Consider the following 27,777-nt stretch of genomic DNA (forward strand, 5'->3'; position numbering starts at 1 on the left):
AGCATAAATTGATGATATAGCATTTTCTATTTTGCAAAACTAGTGAAATTTGTTTATTAAATTCTTATTTATTATTTTAAGGTGGTGCACAAATGGACCCCGAACCACCGGGACCCTAAACTGCGCTCGCACGTAGACAAGAGTATCCTACTCATACAGATTGAAGACAAGTTCGTGCCTATCGCAGAAAACTGCGTTCAAGACCTCGGCGACGAAGTTTGAGAGACAGACATTAATACGTGGATATAGGTTGAAATTACGGGACTTGAAAGTTCTTCTTACAATGTTGAATATTGAAATGTGTTAACATTATTATCCCACGTCACAGTACAACAGTGTATCGATCCTATATGAGTGATGTTGCGACAACGAGTGAAGCGAGCACTAGTGTGTTTACAGCACTTATGGTCTACAGGTTATAATAATAGTTTCGTTTGACTTATTCTGATGCGCTTAGCTTGATACGAGTCATATTATATGACTACTGAAAAAGCGTGAAAATCCGTTAATGAAATAATTTGTACAAGAAAAGAGCGTAATACTCTTTAAAGCCGGAAATGAACTTCCAACTTCTCTGGTGTTGCAAATGCCCATGGGCGGCGGTAATCGCTTACTATCAGGCAATTCGTCTGCTTGTTTTCCTCCTACAACCTAAAACCTGTACTAATTTTCTCAGCCGAAACTTGCAACACTGAAAATTCAGATATAGTGCGAAATGATTATTCTCCCTTATTTAATTTTTACGGAAGCGCACGAACGTGTCACGCTATTTCAGTTTCAGTCAGTCTTAGTCACAGAGAACCTCCTATAGAGTGGCAGTCTTGTATATTTGGTTCGCGATACGAGTCACCAGTGTTTGGGGTGCGAGGAGCGGGCGGGGAATGTGTTAAGCGCGCTGTGATTGGCCGTTTCAAGGACGGCGGGCAGTCGCGCCAGATGAAAAGGGACAGAAGTATGACTGTCCCTCTACTGACGCGTAAGTGGCCAATGTAAGTTGACCTATGCCGGCTCTGAATAAATTATAAATATGACTTATTTGTGGAATGTAATACCGTCTGTTTTTAAATTTGAGCTTCTTGTTACCTTTCCACACCATTTCACACTACAGGTGGACATCTTTAAGGCATCAAAATACCCTTTTCCAATTTTTTTGTGCGAAAAACACGCGCTGCTTTCGGGTCTGTTACTTGGTCGATACTGATCGGGCACGGCGAGCGCCCGCGCTTATATCAGTGCAAATACTAGGAAGGCTGGCGACCGCGAGTCGTCTTGTAATAGATGTCTATAGGGGTTGGTCTGTGGTCTTAGTACAGTCGACTACAAAGAGATGTATACACTTTTTCACCTTACTGCATTGTAATAAGGTAAAAAATTGATACATCTCTTTGTAGTCGACTGTACAAGAAATACTGACATTGAAAGACAAATACGAACGTGTCCGTAAAAAAAAGAGAACAAAACATTTCACACTACATCTGTGTGGTGATTGATGTACATAATACCATTCCGTGAATGCGCTTTAGAGTAAGTCATTTTTCGAACTCTAATTCGTATGCGTGAACTTCACAATCGCGATCTCGTGTTACTAACTTCAATCATTTCGTTAAATAAATACTCAAATCTTATGATTCCTTATAAATCGATATGGTTATGAAGTGTGATCCTTATTTCATACGATTAAGGCTTAAATTTTATCTTATGAATGATTGGCTACGTATGACCGTAGTCACGAAGCCGTGCACAGTAAAATAGTGCCTATTCCTTCGTTATTGTTTAATATAACAGGCGCCATCACATAAGCGCTCAAGGCGCTCACAAATATCTGAACACGCCTATATTGCCAAGGCGATAAGGAGAGTTTAGATACTATCAGACATATCTGGCAGGCAAGCATGGTCGCGCGATAAATGATAATTGATAAAACAACCATCCATCGAACTTACAAATACGGGACGGCCTGATGTTTTATCATTTATCGCGCGACCATGCTTGCCTGCCTGATGGTGACTGTATATGTTATCTTGTCATACAGTCAGTAAAGTAGTTAACCTGTTCAAAATGAGCAGTACACTTTTTATTTATAGAGAACAATGTATTGTAAAGTATTCTGTTGTACCCAACACTACTACAGCCTGGTAAAAAAGAGCAGAAATTAAAAAGTGGCAACATCGTAGTTTCGTTCCTTTGAAGAAATCGGGACACACTGACACTGCAACGCTGTCATTTTTACAAGCTTTTATTCAACTTGCCTTGTTAGTATGTTAGTTTGGGTCAAAACGTAGAAGCTACCTTACAACCTAAATGGTCGCGCACCGTGCGGTTTCAGAGGAATTTCCTCCCACGAACGCTCCGGCTGTGGAATGAGCTCCCTGTCGAGGTATTCCCGATGAACTACAGTATGGGGTTCTTCAAAAAAGGAGTGTACAAGTTTCTAATGGGTCGGCAAAGCGCAGGTGACACCCCTTGAGTTGCAGGCGTCCATAGGTTACGGTGACCGCTTTCCATCAGGCGGGCCGTATACCTGTTTGCCACCGACGTGGTATTAAAAAAAAGCTACATTTGACCCACTTCCCGGTTTCCGATTGAGCTGAAATTTTGCACACATATGTAAATCACGTGACAATGCAATATTATGGTATCATGGAGCTGATCTGATGATAGAGTAGAAAGGTGGTCAACTCTGTTATGAAACGTATCCCCATCGAGTAAGGGGTTTTTAGAAACGTCTCGGAGAGCAGTAGATGACTGTTGAAAGACAATTATAGTCGGCGATAAAAGCTTGTGCCAAAAATGAATTTTTTGCAAAAAAACTTATTTATTTTCTACTCTTCTTCTCTCTGACTGTTAATACTTTTGTGGAATAAAAATGTATTGAAACTTATTTTCTGCATTTAAATGTCACAAAAACTTAAGTATGAATAGCACAAATTGTTAAAATGACGTACATTTTCATATCCCTATTATTTTAAATAATAGCAATATAGCTAATATCGAGCAATATTGATTCTTATGATAAATTGGTATTTTTTTATTACATGAAATAGGGTTTTGATTTAATTGGTTTATTATTTAAAATTACTTTTAAATAAATTGATGAGTAACTTATTGTTATAATAAGTTATTACGATTGGGTATACATATTATATGTACTTTTAGGTATTAAAAAAGACGTAAGCATATAACTGTACACTATCGGCACAGTATAATAAAGTCATACGACTGTACTTGCCCGCCAGGAACAAGCTCTTAAAATTATTCGGTTTCATGTCGTTACACCGTGTATAACTGCTATGTAGATAACTAAAACCGTCGGTCTTACTTCAATATAAATGTTCGAAACTTTAAATATATAAAATAATTTGCTTACCATGTATATGAAGTTAATATAATGGTTTAAAATTTTAATATAAATAGAAAGTTATAAACTGTAAAAATAGTATGTCAAATTGTATAACATTATATACTGTTGTACTTTCGCGATTCTATTCGGTTATCGGTTATGTATATAATAAGTTTCGTTGTGTGTGTACTTCACATTGAACGTTAATGTAAATACACTGTACATTATGTAAAATATATGTAACAATTGTATATTAATCGCTATAATATATAAAATTACCCGTACACTTTATTTTGTAAGTAGATTTTTTATTTTTGTTATTTTTTTAACTTCGCTCCCAAATTGAAATTTCCTTTCACGCCAAATATGTTGTGTGTTGTATTTATGTCATTTACATGTATTTATTGGGTAGTGTTATGTGTTGAATGCGTGCACATGGGCATGAGTTTAATTATTGTATACAAATACTTACCTGAATGTGGCTGCGAGTCGTCATACATTCTTTTAAATATTAAGTAAGTTTATATTCAAAAACTTTAGTTTAAAACATGTGAATAAATAATTGTAATATATAAACTACATACACAAATAGAACGGGCCCTTTCTTCGTAACTGTCACATTATTGAGGTAAAATGCATAAACGTGGCAGAAGAATTGTATGGTAATTATTTAGTTCTATTTTATTTATACACAGTCAAAAGCAAATCTTGTCATTTTCGTCGTCGTCGTCGTCATTAGAAAAAGGCGACAAGAAAAATGTAGCGAAGGTTCATCTTTCTATAGACAGTCAAGCTTTTGCTTGATTGTCTATAATTTGTACTATTATATGTCGCACTGTAAAATATACCATAGATAAGTTCTTTGTTTTTTTTGTTCAACCATGTTTGACGACTCGTTTTTACGCCAGTGCCGCAGTTTGTTGTCTATGATTGTGATGTATATTTGTATATCTCTGTATTGTTTGTAGTGTAAGTGGCGCGTTGAGTTTTACGAATTTAAGGGAGAATAAATTATTGAAGTTAATAACGTAAGTATCTTGTCTTTCTTTCTATTGTAGGCTCGGTATGGCGCTGGTTTGATTCGTCCATTGTATTTTAAAACGATAATGTCACAAACAGTCTTTTATCCAAAAGTTAAGTTACATGATTTTATATTTAAAAAAGTGAAATAAATTCACTTCTGGTACACTTCGTTAGTTCTGTTAAAATCCACCCAATGGTATTCCTAAAGCTAGCCAATATCAGTTCAAGTACCACTTTTTAAATTTACCTTAACATAAACATGTGATATTTTTGCAACTGTTTGGGTGCGAATTGGTAGCTCAGATGGTAGAGCAGTGGGCTATCAATCCAGATGATGTGGGTTCAAGTCCCATCCAATTCAGTGAATTTTCCCACTTTTAATTCTAAGTTTCTGCAATGGATGTTTTAAATCAAACTGTCAATATACCGTGTTTTGCGTGGCACCGCTGTGCTAAAAGTCCGTTTGGGATTACTAAAACCTTGACCTCAAAATTATGTCATGAGCAAATTGTACCAGAAAATATAGGCTCAAGTAATAAATTTGTAAAAAAAACAACTGGCTTTGACACAAAAAGCAAACATCTATAGTTAAATAGCAAAATCTTGGCTGAAAACTGCATTCAAATATTGTACCTACTTACCTACTGATGTAGATCATAATCTTTTTTCTTCGTATTTTCTCGGAAACGTTCGTATTTGTCGTGCCAGGTGCCGTAGCCGAATGGCATTTCTGCCGCGAAATGTATGTAGTTTGGCTCTGTCGCGCCAGTACGTAAGAGCGATAGAGATACTAAAGAGCTACGAAAGAGATATTATCGTGAGCGTTTGTTCATGGCTACGCACACAATGCAGTCAACCTGAGAACTTCTCGTGCTGAGACTGACTAACATGGCATGACACGTTCATCAAGTTTCCGTGGGAATACGAAGTAAAAACAATTTGCACTACATCTGTAACTCAATAGCCCAAAAACTTGGCTGAAAGCTACATTCAAATATTGTAGTACACTCGCTCGGACTACGCATATATTATATATTCTCAAGTTGCCTTAATATATTTTAGACTGATTTTTTATATTCGTGAGCGTGAAATATGAGTAAATAGATATCGTAAGTCGCTCTGATTATTAATATTAAGGATATCAGTGTACTTACGTCGGATAAGGCGGTTCCACATAGTTCTGTTCCATTAATATATTGGCGGGTTTTAAATGTCACGCGAACCGACTGCAAAGCGATCCGCACGACCAATTGCCAACAAACTGTTTTACAGTTTGGCGAAACTTCAATGATATGCTTGTGTACATTGTCTTTTTTTTTTGTTAAATAATAAAAAAATGTAATGAAGTTGATGTTGTCGTCCGCGCCACTCTAAACGCTCCCTGAATTTAATAAATACTAGTCCGGACGTGCGGATCGCTCCGCTCGGTCGGTCTGCGTGATTATTGGTAAAACCAGCCATTCAGGTACCCTTACGGTGACTTTTACTAGAAAATTATTAAAGTATAGAAGGAAAATCATAAAGTATTAGAAGATTTTTAAATATTAGCCCATGTTGTTTTAATAAATTAAATTCATGAGCAGCAAATTAAAACAAAACAACACCAACCAGTTTATTCTTCATAGTACAGTCTCTATCAGATATATCGGAGCAGCCAAGGTGCTCACATATATCTGAACACACCTCTATTGTCTAGGCGTTAGTGCGTTTTCACATTATCCGATCCGATATCGGATGTAGAACCGATATCACATATATTTAAGCCGCCATCTTTGGTTTTGGCCTTTGAAATCCTTATTACATCCGATATCGGATCGGATAATCTGAAAACGGTCTTCGTGTGCGAGTTCCGATTTTCAGTATTCAGTATTCAGTATTCATTTAATCATTGCTTTGTGTGTACATAAGATCTTATAAATGGTAATGACTCAACACAACCCTGTAAGGGCACTGCAATAAAGTAACAAACTAAAACTAAGTAACTAATAACACTATATACAAGATTACTATACAATACAATATATGTATTTACATTTATACGGCCGGCAACGAAGCTATATTATATTATATCATAGGGTGACAGCAGAGAGCGCGACGTTTAATTTAGTCATTTAATTATGTGAAGTTAGATATTGTTCTTATACTCTAAATATTCTTTTACAGAATAGAATGCGTTGTCTACAAGGAATGCTTTCAAAATTTATTATTTTCGAGGCCCTGTGCGTGCCGATATATTTGATGGTGACTGTAAAAATATAAATTCGTGTAGACTCAGACATATTAATGTTTAAAAATGCCTTTTTCCATCTTAATTTTTTTAGCTATTAAAATTAGAACTAGAATCCTTTGAACCTCTTTTAATGTACCTTAAGGTTGACTTTCTCAATTTATAAACATTTCAGATTATTAGAAATATTGTTATAGCTCTTATCTCTTTTTTTTAATTAACTGTAGTTAGTATTACTTTGCACAAACTGTCAAAAATGTATTTGTAAAAATAGTATGACAAATTCCGTTATACATTTTATATTTAAAGCAATGGATCATTTTCATTGGTCATCTTATTCCGCATCAGTGACCAATCAAAATGATTCCATGCTTAAATATCATCTCCATTTAATTGATAGACTTTATGTATTTAGATATCATATTCCGTCCACACGAATATTTTTTCCTTTTCACCATCAAAACACTACTTTTATTCATATGAATGGCGCCATTCACGGTGACGCTCCAATTTGTCAAATCTAGTTGCGTAGCCGAATGGCACAAACGCTCACGAAACGAAACGCTAGTAGATATCTATCCCTATCGCCATTCGCGACAGAGCCAGACTACGTTTCGTTTTCGTTTGTCAAATCCATTCGACCCTTGAACGGCATGACAATAAAAATAAGGCACACGTCCTCGTGAATGACACAGTCCCATTGTTTATCGTGATACATAGTGAGTTAACCCTTTTCGAGGAATAACACTCCAATTTTCTATTTATATTTTTCAAGCTTGATTTATCGACTACATGCGACAATATAAATCTGACTGCAGCATTCTGATTCAACACATTCACTGCCAGGAACCCGCCTTGTGGGCGCTTGTGTACTTTGCTCAGATGCCAGACAACCCGCTAGGCGGGTAGTCGCTATACAAGAGAACAGTTATAGATAACGAGCGGTTTCTGGAGTAGTACGTTTTTTGTCTGCTTGTGAATGTGTTATGGTTAAAATTTCATTGAGCTCTTAGGAAATGTGAACTGTATTCAAATGAGTAATCAAAACTGGATTGAGTAGTTGTAATATATTTGTTTTTTTTTATCCTGACCTAGAAAAGGGTTAATATTAACCAGTATAATTCCAATTTTCGACTTTAATGTGAATTATTTAGTCTTTTCACCTAAACTTAACTATTAAATAAGTATCTTTCACCACGTTCCAAGTTCAGATGTGAAAGTCAGTTCTATGGTAGACCTAGCGTGAACCGCCGTTAGTACTGTTGATTGCGTTATACTATGAATATCAGAATAAAATCCTTGAAATGGTAAAAGTAGTTTTATTCCTGCCTCAGATTCACAACAAAACAAACACCTATAAGTAGCCTAAGAGGTAGGTTTTGCGAAATCGCAAGTCATTCCTAATTTTAGGAGAAAGTAGGGTAGGGGTAGTAAAGTTTAGGGGCATGGAAAAGCAGAATTGTATAGGTATACGTAGCAATTAGGAAAACTCAAGTTGAAGAAAATATTCTTATTTATTCTAAAAACACTTCATAAACTATTAACTTTAAATAAACAAATTTACAGACAAGACAAAATCGCAGATGAGTCCAAAATCTCTAAATTTACTGACGTTACTAATATGCATTTGAATACATCTATAGTATAATAACATACCTACAAGTATGTCTATGGCTCCCCACAGACAGTCTTAAAAATTCATAATCTTAAAAAAAACTTGTATGCAATCTGACAGTTCAGATCTGTCAGTGTCTTGTCAGTGTCAGTTTGAACTGTCAGATTGCATACAAGTTTTTTTTAAGATTATGAATTTTTAAGACTGTCTGTGGGGAGCCATACTTGTCGAATTGTTTACGAATTTGGACATGCCTATTTCTACATATTTATGTATTTTCAGTCAACAGCAGAGGACATTTTTCATAAGTTATTTTATCTATTCTATTTAGTTATTTATCTATTCTTTGGACGAAAATTGGCGTCCGATAAAGTTATTGTCTTCATACTTAAATCGAAACGTAATTACGCAAGTGGCGAAAGAAACCAATTTTGCTAGCCTCTTAATGTGACTTATGTAGGTTAGGTAAATTTTTATAAAGTGTACAATGTATTGAACGAGGTGAGTAATAGTTATCTACGAAAGCAGCTATTCATGACTCATGACGTCACAGATTTGTAGCGCCCTTGTCGGCCGTGTCTTTTCTGGTGATCTCTGCTGTTGACTGCTCACACATAAAATAATAATGTACGTTGGACGAATAGGGTACGATTACGAAGGACTACTGTCCAGTAAAATGGACCCGACAATGGTCTAAATTTTTACTACTAATGTATGACACTTCAAGCTCAGCGCATATAACTATAAACCACAAGTTTAACATGGACTGAATAAGTGACAACACACACTTTCGCAACCAAGAACCTGCCTGGTGGGCACTCGTAAACTTTGCTCAGATGCCGGAGAATCGCTGGGCGGGTTCTCGCCATACAAGCGGGCGGTTATAAATACTACCGGTTTCCGAAATAGTTCGCCATTTCTTGTCTGGTAGCGAATGTATTAAGGGCCAGTTGCTTCAACCACAGTAACAGACACATCAACGTCATGCAGCAGTCTATTGAAATTCCCATACAACAAAATATACGAACGCACAATTCGTTAACAGACATTTTGGTATAACCGAACCGACCCTAAGTGTGCACTATTTGGTTTTACACAGTTTTTTCGTGAAATGAGGAAGTAAACTGAGATTTTCATTTTTAAGCCATTCATTGCCGACGACGCGAATTCGTGTACAAGTTAATTGTAATGCTGATACGGTTGTCAGCAATGAATGGGTTAAGAATCAATTTTGACTTGGCCGCACAAGTTGTAATCCGTACCAACAGAGGTTGCCGTAGAGACATCTGTTCTATCCTTCAGTGTGCCCCCTCATTGGAAACCTTGTATTGTTCAAACATAAAGAGCGAACTAAACTTCGTGTCAGCTATCCAGTCCACTTTATCTAACTCACCACCGGCTTAGCCTGCGTGGTCTTTTGTTTACAATCCATTTTCTACTATCAATAATTTAGCCAAGATAAAAACGGCTGGCGGAACCAAAGAATTGGATTTTATACGTATACAAACAAAACCTTTTAATGTTTCATCGTGTCATTTTCGTTGTAGGACGCTATTAAACGTTATGGGCGAAACTGTAAAAAACAAACTTAAGACGTTCGACACCAAGAACCCGCCTGGGCACTAGTGAACTTTGCGCAGATGCCGGAGAACCGGGTGGTTGTAAATTACGACCGGTTTCTGACGGCCATTTTTTGTCCGGTACCTAGTGAATATGTTAATGTTTTCTCTTTAGTATTTATTCAAACAATGTCCAAATATAGGTATTTGCTGACACGCAATATTGGCGATCTATTGCGTCACCTATTTAATGTCAAACAAAAACAAATGACCCTCCAACCGTTCTTACTCCTAGGCTTATGTTTTTAAATGTTTACTACATAATTGTGAATTTACTACAATTACACTAGGGTTTATTAAACTACTCGATGAATAGCAATTTAACAAAATGCAATGTACAGTCAGTTATATTTACAAGTAAACAGATCACACAAGTATATTTTGTGTGCAGTGCTATATTCTTGTAAATAAAGTTGACTGTACCTACTAAATTAATAAATTCGCTTTACCTATGCAAAATAACGTAAAATATATAACTGTAGGATGGATACAATAGCACCTTAATTGTAAAATATTCACAACTTGTTTTATTAACCCCTCAAACGCCTTGTTCCAGATCTGTCCCAGACAATTGAAACTGTAATTAACAGATTGAAGGTTATTCATTCAGTAACAATTTTTTTGACAACGGCGTTCCAGGGGTTCATGTTTTACGTACATCGGTCAGTATACAACATCAGTTACTGAAATAATAAATATGGTTATACATAAAAGTAGGTATATAAAAAGCAGTGTAAAACAGACTTTACCATAGCATTATAAGCATTTATGTATATAATTTTCCTATGACGTCTAAAGACGTCTTGAAGGACGACATAAAGACTGCCAAGCAAGTATTGTCATTAAACAAAGGCGGCAAATTTGAAAAATGTTGGGCTTACCGGCCAATGAGGAGGCACACTTGACACTTTATCCCGCCAGGCGGCGCCTGAGCAAGTGTATAGGCATGTCACTGTCATTCATATGTGAGAGAGAAATAGTTATTGTTATACAAGGGGGCAAATTTGTATTTTAACGCAGAGTGTGGAATTGAAAAACGAGCAAGTGAAAGGATTCTATAGTTGAATAGGTTCGAGAATAGAATCCTGAACTTGCGAGTTTTTTAACACACGAGAAGTAAAATACATTTTCTCAAACATGCAATGAAATATTGCCTTTACGTTCCTTAAAATGGGCTGGGAAGTATCGCTTTTTGGGCGCAATAACTCGAGAGGACTGTAAAGGGATTTCATATTATTTTTTAGGCCTAGGCCTGAAAAGTAACTTTTTTTTTTTAATTTCGACAACATTTTTTATTTCATTGTATGTTTGAGAAAAGCACTATACATGCCTCGGCGTGAAAACGGATTCCCGGCCTCGTATCCCTATCCGGCCTCGCTCGCACGCTCGCTCGGCCGTATATACCCACTTGGCCGGAAATCCTCATTTTCCCGGCCTCTGATGTAATGTACTATTGCACCCGAGTGTAACACAAAACTTTTCCCCTCACTATAGCGAGGAAACTACAACGCAAAAAATGCGTTTATCACTGCTTCCAGTAGTTCCACAGGTGGTAAATCATCTTTATTTCTAGATTCACCTGATTTTATCAATTTTATAGCAGTTGACTTTATTCAAGGTCAAATTACTTTACCCACTAGTGGATAAAATGCGTTTTTACCCGCTGGTATTAAAGGACAAAACACGTGTTTTAGAGCTAGTGAGGGGAAAAATATCTTATTCTCGCTCTCACGTATGAAATTCTTTATCTGTGCAATGGATTAATCAGGTGGCGCCATCTGTCATAACCTTTGAGTGTGCCTCCTCATTGTCTTCATAATACTCGTGCCTTCCTAAACCTTGACGTTGGCGGAATCATTGACGAGCCATAAATAGTTATTTGTTTTACAAGGGTTTGACGACCGGTCTGGCGCAGTCGGTAGTGACCCTGCCTGCTGCGCCGCGGTCCTGGGTTCGAATCCCGGTAAGGGCATTTATTTGTGTGATGAGCACAGATATTTGTTCCTGAGTCATGGATGTTTTCTATGTATATAAGTATTATATATTATATATATCGTTGTCTGAGATGTCCTATAATATGTATTATTTGTTTATTTATTACAAGGGGGCAAAGTAGTTGTTGTTTAACCGCACGTGCCAATATTGATACCCGAGCAAGCGAAAGATTCCAATATTACGCTAAGCTACGCTCGTGGTTCAAATAGTGGAATCTTGAGCGTTGCGAGGGTATCAAGGCACAAAGGTTAAACAAACTTTGCCACCGAGTGAAACACAAAATTTTCACCACACCAACACAAACAAAATACTGACTATAAAACATCAAAATAAATGAAATCCATCAATTTATTCAATATTTATGATTCAAAATCATCATTTATAGGTAAAATCTAGCAGCCGGATTAAGACATCGAGTTAAAATTTGTATTAAATTACTTTGCCCCCTTGTGGATAAAATGCAATTTTGCTATCTGTTTTCGAATAGCAAAGAAAGCCTTTACCAGTTGGTGTGGTGAAAAAATATTGAACATGTATGGGGCGAATCATAAAAAATCTAATTGCTCGTCTTTTATAGTGACAAGGCATGCTTGACCGTCTATAGTTGATAAACGTCAAGGTATTTCATATTTATACTACTTTCGAGAAAGATAAAATCCCTGTATTAGATACAGCACACTAAAGGGAGATCTACTTCTAACAATAATTTACATGCTGCAATAAACTACTTAAAGTATTGTGATCATTGTTTTTCCATTTTGAACACAGGCAAGCATCTTTTCAATCATTTTTGCATTGCATTACATACATAAACTCTATAGTGCTTGCACACAGCGCATATCGTGCAAAAAGTGCGAACGAGGAGGTAAACTCACATTTTGCACACCACTATGACCGCCTGCTCTCAATATCAAGTCATTATTATAGATTTTTGCTCGTGTGTTCTTTCCGTGGGTGTCGTAGAAGTCGACTGTGGGATATGGGTTAAATTGTGGCGTAAGCAAGAGGCTGGCAATCTGTCACTACAATGTCATAATTTCGTTTTCTTTCAACCACTTTTGCTAAGAGTGGCACTAAAACTTGATTGGATTCATGTGCTCTGCCTACCCCTTTATGGGATACAGGTGTGATTGTATGTAATATGTATGTATGTATTACGTATATATTTTTTTCCTGGATTGTGGACTACGCTTACCCACAATCGACTGTAGTGCAGTGGCGACCTCTACCCTAGCCTTTCAATGTACCTCCTCACTGCTCATGTCAAAATTAGTATGCAAGCACTAACACATGATAGTATCATTTTATTTGCAGTTACTACGTTCATGTATTACGTGACGGAGTCTAGCTACTTTGAAGGCCAGCAAAGCGATATGTCAAGTGCGGTACAGTATACAGATACTAATACAATTCTTAACTTACTGTATAATTTGTTATTTGTCACAGTACATTTTTTTTTCTTAAATTGCAACTATACTAAAACCAACTTCAAATAGTGAAACATTTTTACGGACATTGTCTATACATATGAAATTATTTAAACAGGTTTCGCAGTTTTCTCAAAAGACGTTATTTCTAGGAACCCTATCAGATTTTGGCCTTTGTTACATTTTAGGCTTCTAAAAAAATTGGGACTCCTTTTCTATTCTTCTGATACTACATAGTTCTTAATTTGCCGCCAAAGTTTCCGAAATAATACACGTGGATAAAATTCGGATACTTTTTTTGTATGGCGACTAATTTTCCATTAACTATGTTTCTTTTACTGATTTTTTTTTTTTGTATTAAAACTTTCGGAAAACCACAACTCGCTCGTCTGTAAATATGACTGTACCTGTAGAAATAAAAATACGAGTATATATGTAAAAATTATACTTAGATGTATAGTTTATGAATATAATAAAGCAGTCTTACATAGACTAGGCTTTGATTAGAAAGTTTTTTATGACAGCCTAAGTTTAATATATAAATTCTTATTTTAATACATAAATTATTGTACTGAATTAATTCATATTAGGAGAAAAATAAGGGCTACATTTGTATTGACTATATCTTATTGGGCGTGTGAACTCAAATAATATATTAACAAATCTATCTACGTATATCACGAAAATTGCGAGATAGCTTACATTTAGACAATTATAAAATTATTGCTTTAACAAATTAATTTCTACCTACACAAAAACGAATACAAAAAATATTACAACTTATTTACAAATTGGGTACTGGCATAAAATGGTGGCTCAAAAACTTCTTTTAGGTACTTTTTCAGGCACAATATTCAAACCATTACCAAGTAAAAACTTAAATCTTGACTATTACGATAAAGAAAGAGAAAGTGTGAGAAGGGAAACTGAATTATATTAAAAACAATAGGTGCTAGTTCAGACACAGCGGAAACCGCGCGGATGCAAACCGCGCGGATCAACCGCGTGGATCTTATTTTAATAGCATAGTACTAGACCGTTCACACTACACCCGCAGTACTATGCTGTTAAAATTAGATCCGCGCGGTTTCCGCTGTGTCTGAACTAGGGCTAGAACTTTGAAAAAGACGATTCAAACCAGACGCATTTTCAGTAGGCGTTTTGGAAAAAAGTTTCAAGAAACATGGGGCAACCTCGTCAAGCTACCTAACCCCATCAAAGGAATACAAAATAAATCAACATTTTCATCTCTAAATACGCGTATAACATGTATACTCTGGCACAGCTTCTCAGTCGAAAAAGGCGCGAAATAAAAGTTAGTATGAATAATATTTGTTTATATAAATTTTGAATTTAGCGCCTTTTCCTATCGGCAAGTTGAATTGATCATATTTTATATTCTTTTGTTTCTCGTCTTTCTGTTCTAAGAAAAGGATACTGTTATTCTTTTTCTAAATCCACTATTATCTTTTAGTTTCTGTCCCCACACTCCACACTGCACTGAGCCATTTACGCGCCATCTTTCTTTTTGCCGGACATCCGGTCAATGAGGTTGGTAATCATGTCGGCGTCCACCAGCCCGATGAACTTGTCCACTATCAGCCCGTTTTTGATCGCTATTACTGCCGGAACTGCTTTCACCTGTAAGAGAAGATTAGGAAATGGTTAAGACGATACAGGAGGGGTCAATTCTCCATACAAACGCACTCGACTATTTCCTCCCTGGTTTTTGAAGATAGAGCAATGATTTTTTCAACACAGATTATTTTATCTTCATTTGTGTCGGACCGTTTTAATTTTTTGGATATTTTTATTTTTAAAGACGCTAGAGCCTATCAAAATTTTCCAAAAACGACCTTTTTGATTATGGCGTAAAAAAGGTGTGATATACTCAAGATTGGTACCAAAATACTACGCTTGGTCACAGAGGGGGAGAGGGGGGGTCTCATTTCTTGTCACGTAACCTGTGGAATATTGGTCCAGCCGTGGCCAGCAGTAGGACGCATATATAGGCTGGTGATGATGAAGGTTATGAGATGAAAATCATTGTTTAAAGGCCGGAAAAAAATGACAAACACGCGTCATTAAAATCAAATATTAAATTTGATATAGACACACGAATATTTATTGATAACTTTCTGCAAAATTTATTTAAAACTTCATTTATAAATACTATGTGAAAAATACAGGGGGGGGGATTTGGCATATACTAAAACGGCACAAATATGGTCACGTAGTTTAGGTATGTTCCCTAAGATAAGATACCTCAAACATATGCACCAGCTCAGCATTATCTTCTACGTCAGGCACTGGTCCCACCGCGAGCTAGTAAGCTATTAGCTATCGGCTATAAAAACGAACAAAAGATAAGCACTCCCGTGCAAATTAAAGAGACACGGTGATATTGATAGCTCACCGCTGGGCGAGTAACTATAAACATCGCCGTGTCTCTTTTAGCCAGCGTTCCCACTTAAGCGTCGCGTGTCTCGGGCCGCGCAACGGACGTCCGCGCCACGCCACCTGAGTGTAATTCAAAAAACGTCTCCACAGTACATTTTGTATAGGAAGGACGTAAGACGCGCCTCCCTTATTTACACGGGAGTGATTATCTTTTGTTCGTTTTTATAGCCGATAGCTCATAGTTTACTAGCTCGCGGTGGGACCAGTGCCTCAAACACAGCCAGGTCCGGGTTTCCTAAAATTCGATCAGTTCTCAAGCTTCGGTGTGAGGATCTTGCACAGCTCGCATTACTCCACGTAGAATTTCATTTCATTTCATTTTATGTAGTACTAGAATTTGCTAGGCAAACTTACCTCAAATGTATGAACCAGTTCAGCATTGTCTTCTACGTCAACCACAGCCAGGTCCAAGTTCCCTAAAGGTTCGATCAGGTCTCGAAGCTTCGGTGTAAGAATCTTATACCACATGAATGCTTTTCTCCATGTTATGTAGTTACAGTTGTTAAGACTTACCTCAAATGTTTGTACCAGTTCAGCATTGTCTTCTACGTCAACCACAGCCAGATCCAAGTTTCCTAAAGGTTCGATCAATTCTCGAAGCTTCGGTGTGAGAATCTTGCACGGCTCGCACCATTCCGCGTGGAAATTCACTATGACTGGTTTATCGTTGTTCATCACCTGGAGAATAAATGATTTCAGATTTCAGATCTATATTGGTAAAAAATTATACATTTTTACAAGTCATATTAAAACAGCAACATGCATTTAAGACTAAACTTAAATTATAATGATTGGAATTAGGTTTATGATTTGTGAAAAATGTACGGTCGAATCACAAATATCTTAATAAGCCAACGTGCTAAATATATACACGTTACTAAGACATGGTCGTATATATATATAAAGGAATGTTCGTTTATAAGGATTTTTGTGAACTCGACTGTACCTACAAATTTTTAGTGGTGCATGTCTTTTTCATATCGACGAGTGAAAGTTGTTTAATCACGGTTGCCAAAAAGATTGCTATTATTTCCGTATCATGATCTAAAAAAAAATTCTCAAAATTTGCTAACTGCACCTCGAGTTAAAATAATGCATTAAAAAAGTGCTCTTATAAGCTACTAGCTTTTGCCTGTGGCTTCGCTCGCATTAGAAAGAGACAAAAAGTAGCCTATGTCATTTTCCATCCTTTCAACTATCTCCACTTAAAAAATCACGACAATTCGTCGCTCCGTTTTGCCGTGAAGGACGGACAAACAAACAGACACACACACTTTCCCATTTATAATATTAGTATGGATTCATAAGATCTGAAAAAGAAATAAGTCTCTAATAGTCACGTAAAAGGGAAATTCTTGTACATTATAGATCGATATTAACCTATTTTAGTACAGCCCTCGGATTTAACGACGTTTGCACGCCCCATCTACGTTAATGAGGGAACGCGGCCCATATTGGCATTCCTCCAAGAGAAATGGGTAGGCCTGCGTATATTTCTATCTTTACTTCCAATTTTGATCATGTCATAGTTTCATTTGTATAACTACAAAAAATACCGATGAAAGTTTCTGTAAAGCGAGAAACAGAGGGTCTACCGTAATACCGTAAACTATAATATGTAGGAAGAATATAGGTATCAAACAAGCATAACCATACTGAATTCGTACGCGACATGGAAACCTATAACCATAAGAAGGTAAAGTGAATTTATTCTAGTCTAAAGTTAATCTACACCGATATCTTAGTTTGTGATTATGACATAACCATTAGAATACAAATATACTATTCAAAGTGGGTGGCCCTTATCACCAAAGTTCATTCAAACCATTTACTATATCTCCTTATCGCCACATTAATTAATGTTACATTGACACGAAAACTATGCCAAATATAACTTCTATATCACTAAACACGAGTTGCAAGATAATTTTTTTATCTAGTATATTATAAACTATTTAAATGTTTATGCAAATTTCAAAACCTACGACAGAAGTTTAATAGTTCGAGGACATCTTGACCACGTGTATGTTGACGTCATAGATATGTTTACAATTTTTCATCTAAGAAGTTTGCAATAAGGCGAATATTTAAGTTTTATCGGACGATCTTTTAAGCTGCTCCCACACTGTCTGTTAATAAATGTTATAACAGCCCAGTGTGGGAGCACCATTGCCTAATTCAGTTTTTTTTACGTTAAATTAAACCTTGTGTATGAAAGGGCAAGGTTAAAAGTGCTGTAAAAAGAGCAATGGCATTGCACTTGGCACGTACGCTAAAATTAAACGACTTGTGTAGATATATTTGGGTTTCTACAGCGGTTGTTAATTAGTTAATTACACGAGAGCATGGAATGAGAATGATAACCTGCACGGGATAACCGGCACGATAAAAATATCAGGCCGTCCCTATCGCACTTACAAATAGTGCGATAGGGACGGCCTGCTATTTTATCGTCTATCGCGCGACCATGCTTCCCGTGCTGTGTCAATACAAAGTTTGCTGACAATCGGTCGTGCCATGAAATACCTACAGTAGTGTATTTTTATGTGTATAAGCAAGGATTTTTTTTTTTAATTATAAATGGGCTTACTCTTGACCACAGACTAGCCAAAGGCAAAGACGTGGCCTACGATGGAGTGAGCTCGCCCAGAAGATGCCTGTTCACTCTTGATAGGATTTACAATCTTCATACTAAGAATAGTACCTCCATTTTTTTTGCGCTATCTATTAAATACTATCATAACTACGTTCATGATGCCTACAAAAGTATTTTTTTCAAAAAAATGAAGCATGTCATTTGATCTTATAAAAAATAAAAACACGCAAAAATATTAGGGGAAAATATGATTTTGGACACTTGCAGGCTGCAAAACACCTGCGTACGTTTCAGTGGTACGCTTTTTTGTATGGGCTTTGTCCCGGTATTATATGGTCCTTGATATACGTATGCGATGCTTCCCCTCTTCTCGACATAATCAATACAATTGTCATATTACTGGAAAGCAGTAACTACCGGCCGGTGGCGGTACTTAATGCACCTGCCAAAGTATTTGAGTCTGCATTACACAAGACCCTTTATTCGCAGGTGAGTTCTCAACTTTCCGAGGCACAATACGGCTTTCGAGAAGCACGCAGCACTACAGGTAACCTGTTGCATCTAATGACCATATTAGTTCCAGCAATTGATGCCGGTCACCAAGTAGACGTAGCTTACTTCGATTTTTGCAAAGCATTTGACACCGTAGACAATGATGTCTTGTTAATGAAGTTTGCGAGGGCCGGTTGCACGCCACATACTCTAGAGTTCTTTGCTAGCTACATGCGCGACAGGCAACAGTATGTGGATTGCTCTGGCAGCATTTCTCAACCGTACTACGTTAGATCAGGGGTGAGTCAAGGCAGTAATTTGGGCCCGATGGGGTTTGTATTAATGATCAACGATCTTCCTAACGCAGTGGTTCATTCTACCTGCCTCTTATTTGCTGACGATCTCAAACTGGTCCGAGTGGTCAAGGATATCTCGGATTGTAGTAAATTGCAGGAGGATATTGACAGTGTGGTCCAATGGAGTGCAGACAATAAGTTGTACTTTAATGAAGCGAAGTGCACGATGATCTCGTTTAGTCGCGCACATCGCCCAATAAACTTTGGCTACAGCATCGGAGGAAAGCCAATGCAACGGGTATCAAACGTGCGCGATCTGGGAGTACACTTAGCTGCCGATTTGTCATTCCGTGATCATATTGTCAGTGTCTGCAAGAAAGCATTTCGTAATCTAGGTTTCCTCATGCGTCAAGCAAAGGAATTTACGAACATAGCTGCGATACGAGCTGTGTATGGGGCTCTCGTAAGGAGTCATCTTGAATGTAACGCGGTAATTTGGAGTCCACATGCAGCTAAGTACAAAGTCATGATGGAACGCATTCAAAATAAATATGTTAGACTTCTTTACTTAAAGCTTTATGGTGTATATCCTGGGTATCCCTTACTGTATCCCACACTCTTCGTGCTCGGAATGGTGGGGTATAACAAACTAGAGGTTAGGCGAGAGCTTGCCCTCGCTTTATATGTAGTTAGGGTGCTGCGAGGTGAGTTGTGCAACCCCGGGGTGCTGCACGCCCTGGCACTGTATGCGCCGGACGGGCACGTGGGGCGCCGCCGCCGGCCACCGCTGCTGGCCGTACCCGCAGCTCGTACAAAGCTACTCATGGAAGCCCCGCTTACGAGGGCGATTCGCGCTATCAATAAAGTTGCTCTCGAGATAGACATTTTTACATGCTCCCTGAATGATCTCACAAAGGCCACTATGTTAATTTTAGTTTAGTTTCTTTTTTTATATACTGGCAATAACTGTTTTATTGTTTGGTTCGCTTATCTATCGCATTAGGAAAACCTGTAAAGATAGATTTAAGTTGTTATTTACCAATAAATAAATAAAAATAAAAATAAATATTAACAGAACTGTAACGCCGTGTCTTGCGTGGGCGACGGTCGCGCGACCGTCGCCGTCGCGTCTCATACTTCCATATCGATAAGGTTTGATTTCGTATGCGTCGCATCGCCGTCGCGCGACCATCGCGCGACCGTCGCCCACGCAAGCCACGGTGTAACAGTTTACTAAATGTTTATTGTTTATTAAGAATAGAATATGACATTAAAGATTTAGTTGGTGGCGTATGGCGTTCAATCGTACACATCAGTAGCGGCTGGTGAAAATTTCTGCTAGGCAATAATACTGAGCAAAAATAATCCTACCTAAACATTAGGTACTTTACTAGTAATCAATTTTAGGCAAGCCGGTGGGAATCGGCTTGTATGGACCAACCGCTGCTGGTACAGTCGCCATCAGATATATAAGAGCGCCCGAGGTACTCAAAAATATCTGAACACGCCTCTAACGCCTAGGCAATAGAGGCGTGTTCAGATATTTTTGAGTACCTCGGGCGCTCTTATATATCTGATGGCGACTGTACACATACCAGCTAACGAACTTCGAGTTTTTTTTCTTATGCTCGATAAACGGTCTTTCCCAGAAACTTTTTGCTTCTCACAGTTAAACATGTGGAATGAACTCCTGCGGTGCTTCTGGACATTTATTTATTTATTTATTTAAACTTTATTGCACAATTGGAAAAAAAAAGTACAAATGGCGGACTTAATGCCTTGAGGCATTCTCTACCAGTCAACCATAGGGACATCTTAAAAATCAGCAACATCGCCAAATTCTTTGGTGTCATTCATTAGGCGATCCGTTTTGCCTAAATTGGTAAAAAATGCCTGATAAGTACCTTGTGAGATAGTGCGGCGCGCCGCTAGCCGCATCGGTGAGCAGATCCGCGGCCAAGCGCGGACTTCGTGTCATATAACTGACATATCGTACCTTGTTGACGAACTCCTCATTGTTGACGAGTCCTCGTTGTGAGATGGGTGCGGCAGGCCGCGGCACAGCGCTGACATGGTGCCATATAACTGCTATAACGGTGGATGTTTGAAGCTACACGGCACGGCACACACAACTCGATGCTACTACAATTATGTCGGAGGGGCGCTGACCTGCCGCGAGTGTGGTCGCACATTCGTAGCAAAAATTGGCTACTTCAGCCACCTGAGAGCACACCAGCGACGCTCTCTCAACCGTAAAACGCAGCCGCCATAGCCGAAAACGGCTAGGAGGAGATGAGATGATATCATACCTTGTTGACAAACTCCTCATTGTTCTTGACGAGTATGGTCTCGTTGTGAACGATGGATGTGGAGATGGTGCGGCGCGCCGCTAACCGCAGCGGCGAGCGGAGACCGCGGCTCAGCGCGGACGACATGGCGTCTGAAACGTACAAATAAAATACAGATCCTTTGTTAAGGTCAGTGTGGTTGGTAAAGAACAGCATGTATTTTAGCTGGAAAAGTAGTAAACAGTCAATAAGTGTTCATAAGGGTCACTTGCACCACCGAAAATGGAGGGTTAACCCGAGGTGCAGGTGACCTTAAGAGTTAGAACTTGTAGATGGTCTTGTCTTATCCCACATGCACATTGCACACCAACCAACTGTATTAAGCATTATAAGGTGAAACATTATTTGTATGGAGAATTAATTATTTGTGTATCTAGTCTAATCCAATTCTCTAAATGTAAAATAACTACAAATTTGTGTGAATAATCATCTAATAATCCACTAAAGTAATTATTTTGACTTATACTCAGGTGAGCATACTTATATGAATATGAATTGAGTGTCAGAAAATTATTAAACTTAGCAAACCTTTGTTAATTTTTGTCCTTATCACATCTTAACACAAATTATATCATAATTATCAAATAATATTACGGTGTGTCAAACTTCAAAAACATGTTATGTATAAGGAAATAAGCTGTGATAACTGACAGAATCACACAAGATTTTGCAAATACACTAATTTAGCAAGACAAGACAAGAGCAAACTCATTAGAATGCTGGCAAACCACATAACAACCTATTTACATTAGGCATTACTTCCTACTAATGGAGGCCATCTATTATTATAGTGGTATTAATACATGTTACACCACTTTTGTATTTACAAACTGCAATCAAAAAGTGAGGAAAAGTCAGTGTAATCATTAAATTTGTGTGAAACTTATGAGCTTATAACACTGTTACACTTTGTCATAAGTGAGACAGGTCTTTCTATATATTGCATTTTTAGAATAAAACCAAACTAACATTGGACAAACTACTGAGTTGAGTCAGTTTCATTCTAAAGAAAGGTGCAATCTATTTGTTGTTTTGAAGCACAATTTGTGAATGAAATCTTTTAAGAAGTCTTTCTAAATGATAGAAAGCTATCATTTAGAAATTTATTTCCATGCGAAATTCAAACAAAAATCATAAGGACATACTTTAAAGGTAAGGCACATATGGACAAAGAATATAATTATGTAAAAAGAATATATAAATGTAGCACAAATATGTTGCTGAACATGATTTAAAATGAAAAAGCATATGATTTTTGCATATGAGAAATATTTGAATATTCTAAATGTTAATTTGCATACAATTGTTTGAAAATAATTATTATCAGTATCATCACTCAGCTGAGGTCAATAACCTAGTGATTCTTTCATGGATAGACATTATGAAAAACATGTATGTAGGTAGGTATTCAGGTGCAAAAAAACTTAGCAAGTTTGTCCTATCTAACAAAAATACCTATTATACTATACTTGTATTTTTTTATAATTTTATAGGACATTCTTACACAGATTGGCTGAGTGCCAGCTCAAGATGGCTTGTGTTGAGGGACTGAGAGTACTCAGTCAATGATTGCAATATACAAATACTTATATACATAGAGAACATCCATTACTCTGGAACAAATACCTGTGCTCAGTACACAAATAAATGATCTTACCGGGATTCAAACCCAGGATAATTTAGGGCTATGTGTGTTAACTTTGTGTGATGTTATTTTATTTTACTATTAGTATTATCTGATTGACATTTAGTTTATAAGGCTTGTGTATACCACTAACAAAATATGGATTTGTAAAGTCTGAAATAAATGTTTATTATTACTATTATAAATAAAGTTGTTACAGCATAACCTAAATAAATACCTGTTATTTTATTTATATCAGCCACATTTACAATGATTTTAACAAGTTAAACAGAAAATGTATAAATAAACAGTAGATACCTAGCATATTAAATTCTTAATGTACTCACCATGATATGAGCATTTTAAACCAATATTCAGATAACATAAGAATTGTGAATGTTATCTATGTCATTGTGATGATAAAACCATACAGACCATTTGTTAGAATACTGTCTTATAATTTGTTTATAAGGTTCATTAGGGTAATTACAAATGACAGAAATGCTTGGGTAATTTCGAAAGGGGAATCTTGAAGTGATGGAAATAATGGTGATTTTATGTGACTTTCAAAATTAGATGACTTTCGGAATTATCCTAATGCACCTTAGTTGGTTTATTCAGATAACATCTACAGTAGAACCCGGTTAAAACGATCACGTTTAATACGATTTCCCGCATTATACGCCATTTTACGCCGGTCCCTACAATTTGAGACTTGTTTTCAGACATTTTTTCACGGTTAATACGACTCGCGTCCCCGCTTAATACACCATCTAAAACCACCCACCTTGCATTATTTTACAACTTTATTTATGCGGGTAACAAAAATCGAAACTAATTGTACTGTACTAATTACGCGATTCTGGCGACACCGCCACCCGTAAAGATAAATTTGTAATTTGTCGTCCTAAGTCAGCGGTTAGTGCGATAATTACCATCTACCTACATACACTTCGCTCATTATCACTGCTGCGGTGTTGAGTGTCGGTGTTGAATTTCTGAATTCTTTGTCCCATCTTTGGTTCAGTAATGTCAAAAATAAGAAGCAAAGCATTATCGCTCCAAGAAAACGTAACCATATTAAAAGTTTACGATGAAAAATCACAATTATTTCACGTTTAATACGATTTCCCGTATAATACGCTTTTTTGGCTGGGTCCCCTCAGAATCGCTTTAAGCGGGTTCTACTGTATTAGATAACTATCTTGTATGTAATGGTGATTTCTCCTGCTGATTTTTTTTTTTTAGTTTGGTAAACTGGATTACATTGGTACCAAAAAAGTGTGTTAAGAATGTGAAACAGCAGGGTTAATAATACATAAATGCAATATATGTCCTAGTATATATATTATTAACCTAGCAAAATTGGTTTTACTAGTGACTTCATCAAATATGAGATAATATTTTATGGTATCAGTAATGTAAAGTAATTTTTAATGTGACATATACCTAATAGCATTATTTATAGTTTTGTGTAATATTTTTGTGACTTTTCGAGATATGTGTGTAAGATAATTTGTTCGTTCAATAAAATTATGTAAGTTATTAGCACGTAAGGTCTATCTGTAAGTGCTGATCACAGAGTAGTAATAGAACAGAGGGAGTCTCACTGAAGACCGGCTGTGACCCAACAATGGCGGACGTTTTTTTTTTAATGTTATTTTATGGATTGGTGGCGACTTTTCAAGCCAGCAATGGCAGACGGTTTGTGTTAGATTTAAATGTAATGTGTATTTTTATAATATTACTATTTGCATGTTACCTATTATGTTACTGGCTTACAGCAAGCATGTCTATGCTTCATAGTATTTGAATTTTATATTTCGCCTGTTCTTATTTTTGTCTGCATGACAATACCATGTCACTTGATTTATTTGTTTACTGTAGGATGCACGTGCATCCTAGATAAATTTAATATATTTTAATTATACCTAAACAGTCTCGTGTTATTTAACCATTGCGTACTCAGAAAGCTGCGTTACAGTTTGCGATGTGCAAACACGATTTAAAATCAAAATAATTATAATTCAGGTCAAAAGAAAATCAATTCTTCACTTAATTTATCTAAATTTAATTATTTTAATGGAAACTTACAAATATCTTGTTTTTAACAAATAATAATGACTCAGTGCGCCGTGTGCAAACACTATTTAAAAAAATACTGGTCACACTCTTGTTTTGCAGTTTGTTGGTTTACGATTATGAACATTAATTAATATTGTGATTATACGCATAATAACGCGATAAAGTATTAATTTATGCATGAAAAGTTGCTCCGTATTATTTTTTCTTTCGATTATTGTCATTTTTACACAATTTGACAACGCATGTAGGCATATTTTCTTATTTTTCTGGAGATGTTTTCGCCACGGGCGCCTCGATCCGACTAACGGGAGATTAGTGGATGAGGTCATAGACAAAGCTATCAATGTGGATGATGGAATCACAGGTTTTTCTTCGGAGTTATCCGTCCATAGAATTATAGGTTCATGGTGCTGATATGTAAAATAAAGAAATAAAAAATATATTATATACATATAGAGTTAGAGACATATTGAGCCTTGCGGCAAGAAAATAAGGTACAAGATCGTAGATGTATTTATAATCACATCTTGAAGATTTACTAAAGACATGCACACCAAAAATAGGCTTATATAACGAGGAAAGTCAACAGGGGTGAAAACACTTACCTTTCTTAGTTTACAGAGCCCAATCGCCTGATTTTAGTAGTTTCAAGAGGAGTTAAACACACATGAGCGACGCAGTACGCGCTACCAACGACCACACTAGCTAGCAAAAACGACAGAACAGCGAATCTAAACACGAACAGTCTATCGTAAAAATTGGCAGAACTATTGCCCTCCCCTTTTGGCAAAGCTAATAAAATAATGGTTATCACTGCAGACACTGGCACCGCGATCTTCCCGATGTAGTGGCCCGTACGCACCGACACCCAACACAGCATAAACGTTACAAACCAAATCACCGCCAAACAATACACCCCTATGCCGAAACTAGACATCTCTTATTAGACTATACATCACAATAGTTAGTCCAGCATGCGATAGATGTAGTTATAGGTCAGTAGATAATGATTTTGCTAGGCGGTTAGTACTAGTTTCCTTGTTTTAGCGATAAAAACCTTGAATAGACGAATTCACAACAATAAAATCCGTGCGTCACGTTCACACACAAATTTGACAGATGATTGCCTTGATTGACTGAGAATGACGGTGACGGTGTATAGCGACGTGAAGTTGACGTGAGTCGTGAGTGGCTTTGACAGACGGAAGTCGAGATGTCAAAAAAGTCTCCGTAGCAATAGACAATGTTATTTTTTAACCGACTTCAAAAAAGGAGGAGGTTCTCAATTCGACTGAATGTTTTTTGACGTGATAACGTCTAATAACTCGTTACTACGGGCAGCATGCACGAAAAAGATGACGTCATTGTCCCGTTTCGCAATATTTATTTATTTATTTATTTTTATTTCAAATATGTTACACAGTATGACAGTAAAAACCAAAGCACTGAGTAACTAAAAAAATACATAAGAGCATAAAAAATAAACACATAAAAGTAAGAAACGTCATCTAGATTTAGGTGACAACGTAACGTCGAGGCTTCGTTGCGTCGCCTGTCCGGGCGTAGAATTCGGCAGGTTGCCCCGGAACCGTCGAAAGACTACACCTTTCGGCCAGAAGTCTGCACTCGCGATGGTGTCCTGCAGCGGCCGCGGCACGCGCACAACGAACGAGCTGAAGTGCACGTAGCGGCGCGACTGCAGCTGCTGCACCCTCAGCGTGAAGCCAGTCTTCCGGCGAACGTACTCCACCACTTCGTCGGCCACGGCGGAGTAATGCAGGCTTGCTAACTTGCTTTAAAGCAATAACTTGCTTTAAAGCAATAACTTGCTTTAAAGCAATAACTTGCTTTAAAGCAAGTTATTGCTGCAAGTTTTGAGACGCAACTATAGGTAAGAGTGAGTGGCAAATATCTGCATCTCTTTCTAGCATATACTTCTGTCTCAAAACTTGCAGCAGCGCCGCAGAGATGGGCAAATCGTAATCGATTCCGGATTACACGATTACTTGATTTTACTTTGTAATCCACTACTGGGTGTCAGATTACTTGTAATGTAATCAAGTGAAACGGTAAATTACCATTACATATAAAGGAATCACTAATCATCTATACAATAATTACTATTACCAATAATTCGGAATCATAGTCGATTTAAAATAACTGAAATTATTGACTTGATTACTTTCAGATTACAAATATGTAGTACCTCAGATTGCTGACTGTCACTTTGACACAAAAGTCATCATGGGTGTCGTAAAATAGGTTTTAGGGGGTGCTGATTCCAAAATTAATGACCAATTTGGAATCTGACATTGCTGACTGTCACTTTGACACAAAAGTCGTCATGGGTGTCGTAAAATAGGTTTTAGGGGTGCTGATTCCAAAATGAATGACCAATGTGGAATCTGACATTGCTGACTGTCACTTTGACACAAAAGTCGTCATGGGTGTCGTAAAATAGGTTTTAGGGAGTTCTGATTCCAAAATTAATGAACAATGTGGAATCTGACATTGCTGACTGTCACTTTGACACAAAAGTCGTCATGGGTGTCGTAAAATAGGTTTTAGGGGGTGCTGATTCCAAAATTAATGACCAATTTGGAATCTGACATTGCTGACTGTCACTTTGA

The 27,777-nt window shown here is 37.1% G+C and overlaps 2 protein-coding genes across 3 annotated transcripts in view; one reads left to right on the forward strand and one right to left on the reverse strand.

The window, feature by feature from the left end:
- Positions 1-791, forward strand: part of LOC125235296 (protein pecanex) — a 57,247-nt gene extending 56,456 nt beyond the window's left edge. The window contains 1 exon segment of the mRNA XM_048141808.1: positions 82-791. Within this exon segment, the coding sequence (XP_047997765.1) occupies positions 82-136 (55 nt within the window). The 3' untranslated portion in view covers positions 137-791.
- A 12,168-nt stretch (positions 792-12,959) lies between these two features.
- On the reverse strand, positions 12,960-26,318 carry LOC125235353 (thioredoxin, mitochondrial). Of its 2 annotated transcripts, none has more exons than XM_048141894.1 (4): positions 26,205-26,318; positions 21,400-21,530; positions 16,220-16,384; positions 12,960-14,887 (listed from the first exon to the last, which is right to left on the reverse strand). In XM_048141894.1, exons 2-4 carry the CDS (start codon positions 21,523-21,525, stop codon positions 14,756-14,758), a joined length of 423 nt encoding a protein of 140 aa, XP_047997851.1. In that variant the 5' UTR covers positions 21,526-21,530; positions 26,205-26,318; the 3' UTR covers positions 12,960-14,755. The 2 variants fall into 2 exon arrangements, with proteins under 2 accessions (XP_047997851.1, XP_047997850.1); XM_048141893.1 differs by lacking the exon at positions 26,205-26,318 and adding an exon at positions 25,753-26,170.
- Between the last annotated feature and the right edge of the window lie 1,459 nt (positions 26,319-27,777).

Source organism: Leguminivora glycinivorella, chromosome 17 (genome assembly GCF_023078275.1).
Source record: "Leguminivora glycinivorella isolate SPB_JAAS2020 chromosome 17, LegGlyc_1.1, whole genome shotgun sequence".
In the NCBI taxonomy this organism is placed as follows: Eukaryota; Metazoa; Arthropoda; class Insecta; order Lepidoptera; family Tortricidae; genus Leguminivora; species Leguminivora glycinivorella.

What these genes read in the sequence shown, in the direction of transcription:
- LOC125235353 (XM_048141894.1), bottom strand. Translation starts at nt 21,525, where the DNA reads ATGTCGTCCGCGCTGAGCCGCGGTCTCCGCTCGCCGCTGCGGTTAGCG. An exon ending in ATGAGGAGTTTGTCAACAAG is followed by an intron (nt 16,385 to 21,399) that starts GTATGATATCAT and finishes TTTATTCTCCAG; the next exon opens with GTGATGAACAACGATAAACC. An exon ending in AACTGGTACAAACATTTGAG is followed by an intron (nt 14,888 to 16,219) that starts GTAAGTCTTAAC and finishes CTTCTCTTACAG; the next exon opens with GTGAAAGCAGTTCCGGCAGT.